Source organism: Hippopotamus amphibius, chromosome 9 (assembly GCF_030028045.1).
Source record: "Hippopotamus amphibius kiboko isolate mHipAmp2 chromosome 9, mHipAmp2.hap2, whole genome shotgun sequence".
In the NCBI taxonomy this organism is placed as follows: Eukaryota; Metazoa; Chordata; class Mammalia; order Artiodactyla; family Hippopotamidae; genus Hippopotamus; species Hippopotamus amphibius.
In genome coordinates, this window is record NC_080194.1 from 13,578,844 (window position 1) to 13,592,598 (window position 13,755).

At 36.6% G+C, this 13,755-nt stretch overlaps 1 protein-coding gene across 1 annotated transcript in view; it reads left to right on the plus strand.

The window, feature by feature from the left end:
• The first annotated feature begins 11,448 nt into the window (after window positions 1-11,448).
• The window catches only part of CCDC73 (coiled-coil domain containing 73), a 103,865-nt gene continuing 101,558 nt past the window's right edge, over window positions 11,449-13,755 (plus strand). The window contains 1 exon segment of the mRNA XM_057749219.1: window positions 11,449-11,571. Within this exon segment, the coding sequence (XP_057605202.1) occupies window positions 11,563-11,571 (9 nt within the window). The 5' untranslated portion in view covers window positions 11,449-11,562.

Here is a 13,755-nt window from a genome sequence, read left to right on the forward strand (position 1 = left end):
TTCTTTCCCTTAGTATAATGTTTTCAAGGTTCATCCGTATTGTAGCATGTATCAGTACTTCATTCTGTTTTATGCTGACTGACATTCCATTTTATGGATATACCACATTTTATTTATCCATTCATCAGTTGATGGACATTTGGATTATTTCCACTTTTTGGCTATTATGAATAATGCTGTTATGAACATTCATGTACAGTGTTCTCTTGAGTAACTAGGGGTGAAATTGCTGGGTCATGTGGTAACTATGTTTAAACCTTTAAGGAGCTATAAACTGTTTTTTTGTTATTCATAACAAGCCTCTTTTAAGCACACCTGAGTTTATGTTAAGGAGGTGATTTTTGGTTTTCTGTTTTTAGCCTTGTTTATTTATTATTGAAGTATAGTTGATTTACAGTGTTGTGTTAATTACTGCTGTACAGCAGTGACTCAGTTATACACAAATATATGTGTATTCTTTTTTTTTTTAATTCTTTTCCATTATGGTTTATCATAGGATATTAAATATAATTCTCTGTGCTATTCAGTAGGACCTTGTTGTTTATCCATTCCATATATAAAAGCTTCCATATGCTAACTGCAACCTCCCACTCTATCCTTCCCCCAGTCCCCTCCCCCTTGGCAACTACCAGTCTGTTTTCTGTGTTCGTGATTCAGTTTCTTTTTAGTCGATAGGTTCATTTGTGTCATATTTTAGATTCCACATATAAGTGATATCGTACGGTATTTGTCTTTCTCTTTCTGACTTCACGTAGTATGATAATCTCTAGTTGCATTCATGTTGCTGCAAATGGCATTACTTCGGTCATTTTTACGTCTGAGTCGTATTTCATTGTATATATGTACCACATCTTCTTTATCCATTTATCTGTCAATGGACATTTAGGTTGTTTCCATGTCTTGGCTATTGTGAATAGTGGTGCTATAAACATAAGGGTGCCTGTATCTCTCTGAATTATAGTTTTGTCTGGATATATGCCCAGGAGTGGGGATTGTGAGATCATATCGTAATTCTATTTTTAGTTTTCTGAGGAACCTCCATACTGTTTTCCACAGTGGCTGCACCAGCTTAACAGTTCCACTAACAGTGTAGGAAGGTTTCCTTTTCTCCACATCCTCTCCAGTATTTGTTATTTGCAGAATTTTTGATGATGACCATTCTGACTGGTGTGAGGTGGTACCTCACTGTAGTTTTGATTTGCATTTCTCTAATAATTAGTGATGTTGAGCATCTTTTCATGTGCCTATTGGCCATAAGGAGATGATTTTTGGAAAGCTCCTAATGATGGCAACTGGTTGCCAGGGGAACCAACCATGCGATTAGAGGATTTGAACTTTCGCCTCCCCACCCCAACTAGACCTCCTGGTAGGGAAGAGGCATTAGAGAATAACTTGGTCACTAATGGCCAGTCAATCATGTCTATGTAATGAAACCTCCATAAAATGACCATCATCAAAAGTTATGCAAATAACAAGTGCTGGAGAGGGTGTGGAGAAAAGGAAACCCTCCTACACTGTTAGTGGAAATGTTAAGTTGGTGCAGCCACTGTGGAAAGTTTGGAGAGTTTCTGGATTGATGAACAAGGATGCATCTGTGTGCTGAGAGGGTGACACACTCAAATTCTATAGGGACAGACGCTCCTGTGCTTGGGACCCTTTTGGGTCTCTCCATGTGTATCTCTTTATCTGGCTGTTCATTCACATCTTTTAATGTCCTTTGTAATAAACTTATAATCTAGTAAGTAAACTGTTTTTCCTGAGTTCTGTAAACTGCTCTAGCAAATTAATCAAACCTGCATGGGGGGTCAGGGAAACCTCTGATTTACAGCCAGTTGGTCAGAGGTACAGGTGACAACCTGGACTTGTGGTTGGCATCTGAAGTGGTTGGGGAGGGGGGGCAGTCTTGTAGAACTGAGCCCTTAACCTGTGGGATCTGACTCTATCTCTAGGTGGATAGTATCAGAATTGAGTTAAATTGTAGAATATCCAGCTAGTGTTGCAGAAGTGCCTGGTGTGTGGAAACCCCCTACACATTTGGTGACCAGAAGTATCAGAAGTGAAGTACTGTGTATAAAAGAAAACAATAGAGTTTCTCTTTACAGTCTCCATTCTGCTCTCTGAACATGTTCCTCCAGTCCGTTGTTTTCCTCTTGGCTCTACCTCCGGATTCTTGGCTCAGCTTTTTGAAAGCCTTTTCATTTTCCATGAGAAATGGTCTCTGTTTGCAACTGAATAGCTGTTTCAGTCTTGTTTCCCACCTGTAGAACTTTGGTGGCCCAGAGGGTCCTTCAGTTTGAGCTGTCTCAGTCCTTTTTAGTGTAAGCTGGCAGTGCTCCTACCAGTACTATTAAACAGACAAACAAACAAAAAACCAAAACCAAAACAACACACCAAAGCCAAAAAAGCCATAAACTAACTCAAAGCAAAAAACATAACACTTTCTTGCTTTCCTATGAATTTTTTTCTCCAAAGCCAAACCCATAATTCTTTTCAAGATGGACCTCTGTCTGCTCTGGACATATCAGGCTGCTCTGAGATAACACCCTTAAGATTCTTAGTTAGTAACATTGCCTTGCATTTTCTGAGGCATTAAAGGTCTTGGTTTGATATTTATTTTGAGCTTTTTCTTACTGTGAAAATTTTTGTTGATTAGAGACTGGAAGTGTGAAATAGTTTTAATTTTCCAATGCAGCACATCTTGGGCCCTTTACATTTCCTACAAATTTGACTTAACGAACCTAAACAATTCTTTCCTTAATTTATGTCTTTATATACCTTTAATATTTAGCTAGAAAAAAAAAACCAGTTGACCCTTGCAACATTCTGCCTGGAAACCTCCTTAGTCAGATTCACATTTTAATTAGGTACATTTTTTATCTTCCAAGTTACCTTAGTACTTTGGCCAGTTATTTTGTGCCATTTTTACAGACTCTAATAACAGTTCCTCATTGCTCTTCCAGTTTCCATAGTTTCTTTGCCACTCTTCCAGCCTCTGCTTACCATGCAGTCCCCAAATCAGTGCTACATATTTTAGGTTTTTGTATGACATCATTCCATTTGCAATATTCATTTCCGTATCAGTTACCTGTTGCTGAGATACCCAAAACTTAGTGTCTAAAACAGCAGTAGTTTATTATTTCTCATAATTTTGTGGATTGGCTGAGATCTTTATCTGTTGATTTTATGTAAGCTGTTTCATACAAGTTTATTTAATTGATGGGTTTCCCTGGGGCTGAGTTCAGATAAAAAAGAACTCCTGGGTCTCTTTCTTTGTATGTTTTTTCACCCCAGATTTCTTAATAGCATGGTGATGTCTGGGGAGCATTCCAAGAGTTCACAGACAGAAACTTCAAGACTTCCTGAAGCCTAAACTCTAGGAGTCAGACAGTGTCAATTGTCTCACATTCTATTGATCAAAGAATGTTATATGGCTAGCCTAGATTCAAAAGGGTTAAGAAATATATTCCATTTCTTGGAGAACTCGAGGTATGGGAGGGGGCAGGGGGTGAAGGGGAAACTGAGACGAAGCGAGAGAGTAGCACAGACATATATATACTACCAACTGTAAAATAGTCAGTGGGAAGTTGTATAACAAAGGGAGTCCAACTCAAGGATGGAAGATGCCTTAGAGGACTGGGGCGGGGAGGGTGGGGGGGACTCGAGGTGGGGGTAGTCAAGGAAGGGAGGGAATACGGGGATATGTGTATAAAAACAGATGATTGAACCTGGTGTACCCCCAAAAAAATAATTAAAAAAAAAAAAAGAAATATATTCCATTTCTGGATGGGAGGAGAAAGAAAGTCATACTGCAAAAAGGTGTGAATACTGAATGGGAGGAATTTTTGGCTGTTATACATGTGTGTAAGAATTATAACACAATATATAAATAATCATCAGATAAGAGAGGTTTTTATGTTCATAAAACAGGATGCTATGAAAAAAGTACAATTCTATAACACAAAGGAACTTTTGGACATTAAAAACATAAAAAAATTCAACAGAATGATTGGAAAATAAAGGGGAGGAGATCTCTGAGAAAGTAGAACAAAAGTACAAGAAGATAGAAATAGGAGAGAAAAGCAAATTAGATGATCAATATATGTGATTCAACATCCTACTAAAAGGAGTTCCAGAAAGAGAGAACAGAGAATGAGGGGAGGATATTATGAAAGAAAAAAGTGAGGGCAAACTGTCAATTAAGTATGAGGTTGGAATAGTGTAGTTTTCAGACATTTTTATGTTAAAAAAGTTTAGCTCCCTTTCATCCTTCCATAAGAAATTATTGGGGACTACTCTTTATCAAGACCAGGAAAAAACAAAAAAGAAGAAAGCATAAGAGACAGGAAATAGAAGTTCCAACATAAGAAAATGCCAGTGGAAAACAATGGTTATGCATCTGGACAAGGCCAGGTTGGAGCAACAGAATGGAAGGATGTGGGAGAGTTGTGACTGAAATCATTTGATGTTTTTGAAAACTCAGAAAAAATTATTGACTGATTTTTTTTGAGTACTTGGAAAAAGTAAGGGCAGGTACAAAGCAAAATAAGAAATGGAAAAAAGTCTCAGCAGTTACTAAGCTTGAGGATAACTCAAGAGGACATATAATAATATTTTACCCGGCTGCCAGTAAACAATATTTACGTAGTCTTAATGATTTAAACCAGTAGTTCTCAAAGGTTTGAGACCTTATACTTTTAAAAATTGTTAAAGACCTTAAAAAGCTTTTATTTGTATGTGATACATCTTTTGCTATTTTTTTGTATGAGATGAGAAATTAAAACTGAGAAAATTTTAAAATGTTTATTCAAATAAAAATAACAAATCATGTAATTGTAGCATGAAATAACATTTTTATAAAAAATAACATTTCCCTAAGCAAAAAAATTTAGTGATAAAAATGGCATTGTTTCTAATCTTCATATCTGGCTTAAAAGGAAACAACTGGATTCTCATATCTGTTTTTGCATTGTCTGTTGCAGTATCATGTTATTTAGCTTATGGAAAATGCCACTGTACACTAATGAGAAGATAAAAATAAAGAAGGCAAATAACTCTATAGTACTATAGTGAAAATATTTTTAACCTTGCAGACCCCCTTAAAGAATCTTCGCACACTTTTAGAACTACTGATGTAAGCTGACCTTTGAGTCAACCAAAAATTGTGCTATGAGTATGTTTGGAAGATGGAAGAAGGGAAAGTGGTGGTGATTGTGTGTGATGTAAGTGAGCTAAATTAATTACTATAACAGGATGTAAAAAATGCAGTAAAATGGATACATTAAGAAATAGAGTTACATTATTTAGAAATATAAAGGTATATATCAGAAGAAACAGCCAAAATAGTTGAGAGTAGCTGACTCTGGGAAGTGGGAATGGGGAAATGTAGGCCAGATGATCACTGTTTTCCAGTGTTTGCTTGTCAGCTCTTTTTTTTTTTTTAACCAAATGCAAATATTACTTTGGTTAAAATTAAAAATTAACAAAATAAAGCAAAGAAAGAAAATAAGACATGACCCTGCCCTTAGAGGTCATCTAACATGAGATATCTTATATACCAATAATTACTTGTAAACATATTTAGATATACACAGTTATAATAGATTCTCAATGATATAGTAGCATGGTAGATTAGAATTACTTTGCAGCAGATAATATAAAATTTGACTGAAACTACCTTAAACAAGAAGGACATTTATTACCTAACATTATGCAGGTATAGAGGTTGAGTAGATTCCTGGTATGGTATAGTTGGTGCCTGAACAGTGTTGTCAAGGACCAAGGTTCGTTTTCTTCCTTCCTTCCTTCCTTCCTTCCTTCCTTCCTTCCTTCCTTTCTTTCTTTTTCTTTCTCTCTTCCTTCCTTCCTTTTTCTTTCTTTCTTTCTTTCTTTCTTTCTTTCTTTCTTTCTTTCTTTCTTTCTTTCTTTCTTTCTTTCTTTCTTTCTTTCTCTCTCTCTCTCTCTCTCTCTCTCTCTCTCTCTCTCCCTTCCTTCCTTCCTTCCTTTCTTTCTTTCTTTTCTTTCTCTCTCTCTCTCTCTCCCTTCCTTCCTTCCTTCCTTTCTGATTTATTTTCTTATTTATTTAGACTGCATTTATTTTGGCTTCATTGCAGCGCCCAGGCTTTCTCTAGTTGTGGCGAGCGGGAGCTACTCTTCGTTGTGGTACACAGGCTTCTCATTGCCGTGGCTTCTCTTGGTGTGGAGCATGGGCTCTACGTGTGTGGGCTTCAGTAGTTGCAGCTTGTGGGCTCAATAGTTGTGGCACACAGGCTTAGCTGCTCTGTGGCATGTGGGATCTTCCCAGACCAGGGCTCGAACCTGTGTCCCCTGCATGGGCCCTAGGCAGGTGGGCTTCAATAGTTGCGGCACATGGGCTCAATAGTTGTGGGGCACGGGCTTAGTTGCTCCATGACATATGGAATCTTCCCAGAGCAGGGCTCGAACCCATGTCCCCTGCATTGGCAGGCGGATTCTTAAGCACTGCGCCACCTAGGAAGTCCTGGCAGGTGGATTCTTAACCACTGTGCCACCAGGGAAGCCCCCAAACTTCTTTCTTTATCAGTACTTTATCATCCTCACTGCCCTCAAGCTGACTCTCTTTGTGGTCAAATATGGCTTCAGCAATTCCAGGTGTTAAGACTAGACAAAATAATGCCTAGCATAAGAAAAGGTTCCTCTCTTCCTGTGATTCCTAGGAGCAAGGAAAACTTTCTCAGGAGCCTGCCTTCAAAATACACTTTCCTTCTGAATTCTTTGGCTAAGATTGAGTTGCCTGGTTATTCATAAATCAGTCAGTGGCAAAGGTAATCTTCTATGGTGAAGAAGATGTTTGGGAATTAGTTACTGTGACTGCAGATATAAGATGTATTTTAAGATAGCTACATATTATTATAGTTGCTCAGCAAAAGAAAAGAACCACTCTAATTAATGAGACCAAAATGACCTCTTGGAGGAATAGGTATGTTAGTGGAGCCTTGAAGTATGGTAAGATTTATACAGGTCCACATGAGAGTAGGGATGTATACAGAACAAAGAAATTCCTAGGTCACAAGGGTGTTTGGTGTATTGCATAAATGGACACCATTTCTGCCCTCTCTGCATACACACCCTTTGCAATGTGACTTTGCATCTCCTTACATTAAGAAATGGAGTGTATTTTTTTCACCTCTTGAATCTTGGGCTGGCTTTGTGATTTGCTTTGGCCAATAGAATATGACAGAAGCAATGGTACACCGTATATGAGCCTGGACCTCAAGAAGCCTTGTATGCTCTGCTTTTTTCTTGGAACTCAGTCCAGCCACTATAAAAACAAACTTAGACCACCTTAATAAATGATGATAGGTATGTGGCCCAGTTGTCCTTATACTCCAGCTGACAGTGATTCCCCTAAAGCAGTCATCTGACAGGCAGCTGATCACAAACTCATAAATAATCCTATCAGTGAACAGAGAAACTACCTAGTCTAGCCCAAATTCCCAATCCTCAGAATCTTGAGTAAAATAAATGTTTTGTTTCTTTTTAAAAATTGAGCTATGATTCACACGTAATGTTATGTTAGTTTCAGGTGTACAACATAATGATTTAGTATTTGTTACGTATTGCAAAAATGATAACCACAACGAGTCAACATCCATTACTATACATTGTTAGAAGTTTTTTTCTTGTGATGAGAACTTTTAAGATTCACTCTCTTAGCAACTTTCAAATATATAACACAATATTATTAACTGTCATCACCATGCTGTACATTACATCACCATGACATTTATTTTATTTTATTTATTTACTTTTTATTTTTTGGGTCTGCATTGGGTCTTTGTTGCTGCACACGGGCTTTCTCTAGTTGTGGAGAGCAGGGGCTACTCTTCCTTGCGGTGCATGGGTTTCTCACTGTGGTGGCTTCTCTTGTGGAGCACAGGCTCTAGGCGCACTTCAGTAGTTGCAGCACTTGAGCTCAGTAATTTCGGCACGTGGGCCCTAGGGCACATGGGCTTCAGTAGTTGTGGTGTGTGGGCTTAGTTATATGTGGGATATTCCCAGAGCAGGGATCGAACCTGTGTCTCCTAAATTGACAGGCAGGTTCTTAACTATTGCACCACCAGGGAAGTCCCCCCATGACTTATTTATTTTGGAACTGGAAGTTTGTACCTTTTGATTACCTTCATCCAGTTTCACCCCCACCCCCGTATCTATCAATCACTAATCACTTTTGTACCTATAAGGTTTTTTATTTTTAGTTTTGGGGTCTTTTTTTGGAGGGGTGGGTTCTACATGTAAGTGAGATTGTGCAGTATTTATTGTTCTCTGTCTGACTTATTTCACTTAGCATAATGCCCTCAAGGTCCATCCATGTTGTTGCAAATGGCAAGATTTCCTTCTTTTTTATAGCTGAATAATATTCCATTATATACCTATGTATATACCACTTCTTCCTTTTCCATTCATCCATTAATGGACACTCAGGTTGTTACCATATGTTGGATAGTGTAAATAATGCTGCAGTGATCTTGGGGGTACATATATCTTTTCAAGTTAATGTTTTCATTTTCTTCAGATAAATGTCCTGAAGTGAAATTGCTGGATAATATGGTTGTTTAATTTTTCAAGGAACCTGCATACTGTTTTCCATAATGGATGCGCTAATTTACTTTCCCACCAACAGTGCACAAGGGTTCACTTTTCTCCAGGTGATATTTCTTGTCTTTCTGATAAGAGCCATTCTAACAGGTTCAGTGAGGTGATATCTCATTGTGGTTTCGATTTGCCTTTCCCTGGTGATTAGTGATGTTGAGCACCTTTTCACATACCTGTTGGCCATCTGTTTGACTTCTTTGAAAAAATGTCCATTCAGAGCTTCTGCCTATTTTTTAATTGGATTGTTTGCTTTTTTTGCTAGTGAGTTGTATGAGTTCTTTATATATTTTGGATATTAGCCCCTCATCAGATATATGATTTACAAATATTTCCTCCCATTTGGTAGGTTGCCGTTTCATTTCTTGATTTTTTTGTTTGTTTATTTTGCTGTGCAAAAGCTTTTTAGTTTGATGTAGTCCCACATGTTTCTTTTTGCTTTTGGTGTCAAAGCCAAAAAATCATCATGAAGACTGTTGTCAAGGAGCTTACTTCCTGTTTTCTTCTAGGAGTTTTATGGTTTCAGGTCTTTTGTTCAAACCTTTAATCCATTTTGAGTTAATTTTGGTGTATGGTGTGAGTTAATGGTCCAGTTTCATTCTTTTGCATGTGGCTGTCCAGTTTTCCCAACACCATTTAACAAAGAGACTTTTCCTTTCCTATTGACTTTATTTCTTTAAACATACTAAGCATTTTGGTTTTTGTTTTTTAAAAAAGAATTATTTGTTTAGGCTACACTGGGTCTTAATTGCTGCACTCAGGATCTTCGTTGAAACATGTGGGATCTTTAGTTGTGGCATGAGGACTTCCTAGTTGCAGCATGTGAACTCTTAGTTGTGGCATGTGGGCTTCTTAGTTGCAGCATGCATGTGAGATCTAGTTCCCCGACCAAGGATGGAACCCGGGCCCCCTGCATTGGGAGGTAGGAGTCTTATCCACTGGACCACCAGCAAAGTCCCCTAAGCATATTTGTTTTAAAGTCTATTTGTGATAATGCCAAAATCTGCAGTATGTGTATGCCTGTTTCTGTTATCTGTTTTTTCTACTTGTTCTCATAATGCAATGTTTCCTTCCATGCCTGGTTATCTTTGTGTGCTACTCATTGTCTCTGAAAAATTATTTGTGAAGATTCCTTGAGTACCTAGAATAAAGTCACATTCCTCTAGAAAGACTTTTCTGAGGTTTCCCAAGGAAAAAGGAATTCTGCTTCCAGACTGCCTTTGGACTTGAGTTGCAATATTACCTCTTTCCTGGGTCTCCAGCCTGTTGGTCTGCCCCCAAAATTTTAGACTTGCCAGACCCTACAATCACATAAGCCAATTCCTTAAAATAAATCTCTTTATATATATATATGCACATTCTATTGGTTTCATTTCTCTGAAGAACACTTACTAATATGATACCTATGAGAATGGCTAAAATAAAAAATAGTGATAACACCAAATGCTGGTGGGGCTTTGGAGAAACCGAATCACTTGCACAAAGCCAAATGGAATGTAAAATGGTATAACCACTCTGAAAAATAGTCTGGTAGTTTCTTTTAAAACTGAAAATTGGCTCAGTATTTATTCAGCCCAGCAGTTGCACTCTTGGACATTTATCCCTAAGAAATGAAAACATGTTCGTGTAGAAATTTGTACATAAATGTTCATAGCAGCTTTTTTTTTAAGAGCCAAAAACTGAGAACTCAGATGTCTTTCAGTGAGTGCATGGTTAAACAAACCATAGTATGTCCATACCATGGAATATTGCTCAGCAATAGAAAGGAATGAACTATTGATACACATAACAACTTGGACGAATCTCAAAGTAATTATTATGAGTGAAAAAAATCCAGTTTCAGTGGGTTGCATGATATGTGATTCCATTTTTATAATATTCTTGAAATAACAAAATTAGAGAGAGAGAGAAAAGATCAGTGTAGTGAGTATGGAGACAAAAAACCTGCAAATGGGAGCCTGTGTTGATGGTACAGTTCTGTATTGTGATTGCAGTATACAATATATAGCTATACATGTAATAAAACTTGCACAGAATTATAAACACACAAAGACACATACACAAACTAGTGTATGTATAATCAGTAGAATCATTATAAGCTCTGTGAGTTGTAGCAGTGTCAAATACATAGTTTTATATTGTATTATTATTATATAAGATGTTAACATTAGGAGAGGCTGAGTGAATGGTGCATAGAACTCCTTGTACATTTCTTTGCAGCCACCTGTGAATCAATTATTAAAATGAAAAGTTAAAAAAGAAGAGCTTCTTGCAGCCTGATTCATATATTTTCTCGGTTGAGAAAGACATTTAAATGCCTTGGTTTTTAGTAAAAGGCAGTTGTCCCCGTCCTTCTTTTCCAAGTTTGTTGGGTTTAACGATTGCATTGCTATTAATTAGTATTCACACCACCCTTACAAAATGCTTTATATCAAAACAAAGTTTAGGAAGCACAGTATCTATCTCAGCCTTGGTATGAAGAGATTAGTGATGGGCCAAGCCTTTTCTATAACATTAGGAACCCAACCTTTGGATGTTAAGGGGCAGAAAATTTGGTCTCAAGGGTACTAAGGTAACAGAAACAGCCTCAGCCATAGAGGAACAGAACAGGATCATTGTTGCTGACTGTTTTGTGTATGAAGATCAGAATAGCAGTGATGACAAAACTGTTATTTGGTGTTAAACCTGGAGGGTTATGGGATACAGGTTGTTATATTTTCATGGTAACTGTGATTTTACTTGAAAAACCTAAATAAATTTTTTTTTTGGTTAAAGCTTTTTATATTACAGGAAGTAAATGGTAACATGGAGAATGATTTTAAGACTGAGTCAGCATCATCTGCCTTCACTCTTCAAAGTTCTTCAGAGACATTGTTTTCTATTCAGCTATTAGATTTCAAAACAAGTTTACTGGAAGCATTAGAAGAATTACGTATGAGAAGGGTAAGTTTCTTTTTAAAATGCTTTTTTAAATCAGAGGGCTTGATTTTATCCAATATTTTCTTAAGGGGGAAAAAAGACAACAAAATAACCTCTTATTTAGAAAGAAGAAATACAGGCCAGATAATGGAGTAAAAGAGAAAAGTCAGATTTAGTCAACATCAGGAGATGGAAAAGAAGAGTTATAAACTAAAGTAAAGAATAAAACAGAGATTTGATAAGTCAGCCAGTATTGAGTGCCTTGGAATGCATAGATAGCATTACAGTTGGATACTGTGGCTGATAAAAAGAGAACTGCTCTTTAAGGAGATTAGTTTTGTTATGGCTATAAGATAGGTGCCAATGAAATGATTAAATATGAAACGTAACATGATTAAGTGACAGAATAAATGTATGTGGTAAGTATTCTGAGTTCAAATAATAAAATGCCTTTATTTTTGAAAATGATAACCCTGAGATTTTTAGAAAGGAGATATCTAGTATAAAATTGTAAGAGATGTTTGGTTTTAGCAGGAGATCCATATAGGACAAAAACCCTTAAAAGCATTTCATTTCTGAGATTCTGTGGGTCTGAATTTGCAGAACATGTTGTCAGCTCTCTTAGATAGATTGGAGTTGATGAGATTCTAAAAAGAAGAAAATAAACTCTAAAACATTGTAATAATGATCTAAGGTTGAGGTGAAGATAGACCAAAAGAGACAAAAAGGTGAATCAATAAAATTTGGTGACTTCTTGAAAATAAGGTATAAGTGAAAGAAAAAGAGATCTGAAATAACATTTTTATTATATGAACCCTGTTCTAGGCTTTAAAAATTTTGAGATTTGTTGTCATAATAAGAAAACTTAATTACTGTAATGTTCATCCTGTATAAAGCTACTTACTATCAGTATAGCAAAAGTCTATTAAACAAAGAAGAAATCCTGCTAAAAAAAGATATCTTAGATAAGCATTGAAAATAACTACTTTTATAAAATTAGCTTAAAATGCTATCTTTTCTAGGTAAAGCAAATTTAGGTAACTATTTAAAACTTTATATTCTGTTTTATTATGTTTAAACGTTATATTTTGGTCTGTTTATATTTCTTACTTGAAAAATAAGCTTCTTTTAAAAATCTTCTGAAAAGTTTCAGGGTAGCAATAAGAACAGTGTTTTTAATAACCAAAGGAATTATACTACTTAAAAAAATATATTTATTTATTTATATTTTTGGCTGTGTCAGGTCTTAGTTGCAGCACGTGGGATCTTCTTTGTGGCATGCAACATCTTCGTTGTGGTGCTTGGGCTTCTCCCTAGTTGTGGCATGTGGGCTCTCTAGTTGTGGCTTGCGTGCTTAGTAGTTGCAGCACATGGGCTTAGTTGCCCTGTGGCATATGGGATCTTAGTTCCCTAGCCAGGGATCAAACCCACCTCCCCTGCATTGGAAGGCAGATTCTTAACCACTGTTCCACCAGGGAAGTCCCAAATGTATACTATTTTTAATAACATTCCTCACTGAAAGGAGAACTTTATTCTTAAAAGGGGGGCAATTCCTCCTTTTATTGGAAAACAACAATTATGATTTTCACATTTACCATAATGGCAACATTTTATCCATATTGCTGGATTTTATTTTTCCTCCATATTTTAATAGGAAAATTTCAAAAATGCATATGGCTGAAATAATTTCACAGTGAACACCCATATACCCACTAAGATAGGCAGAATAATGGCCACCCCAATGAAGTCCACATTCTAACCCCCAAAACCTGTAAATATGTTACCTAACATGGCATATATAAGTGATATCATATGATGTTTTTCTTTCTCTGACTTCACTTAGTATGATAATCTCTAGGTCCACCCATGTTGCTACACATGGCATTATTTCATTCTTTTTTATGGCTGAGTAATATTTCCTTGTATCTATATCTGTATCACATCTTTTTTATCCATTCATCTGTTGGTGGACATTTAAGTTGTTTCCATGTCTTGGCCATTGTAAATAGTGCTGCAGTGAACATTAAGGTGCATTTATCTTTTCAAATAATTTTTTTTCTCCAGATATATGCTCAGGAGTAGGATTACAGAATCATAGAGTTCTATTTTTAGTTTTTTACGGAGCCTCCATACTGTTCTCCATAGTGGCTGTACCAATTTACAGTCCTACCAACAGTGTAGGAGGATTCCCTTCTCTCCACACCCTTT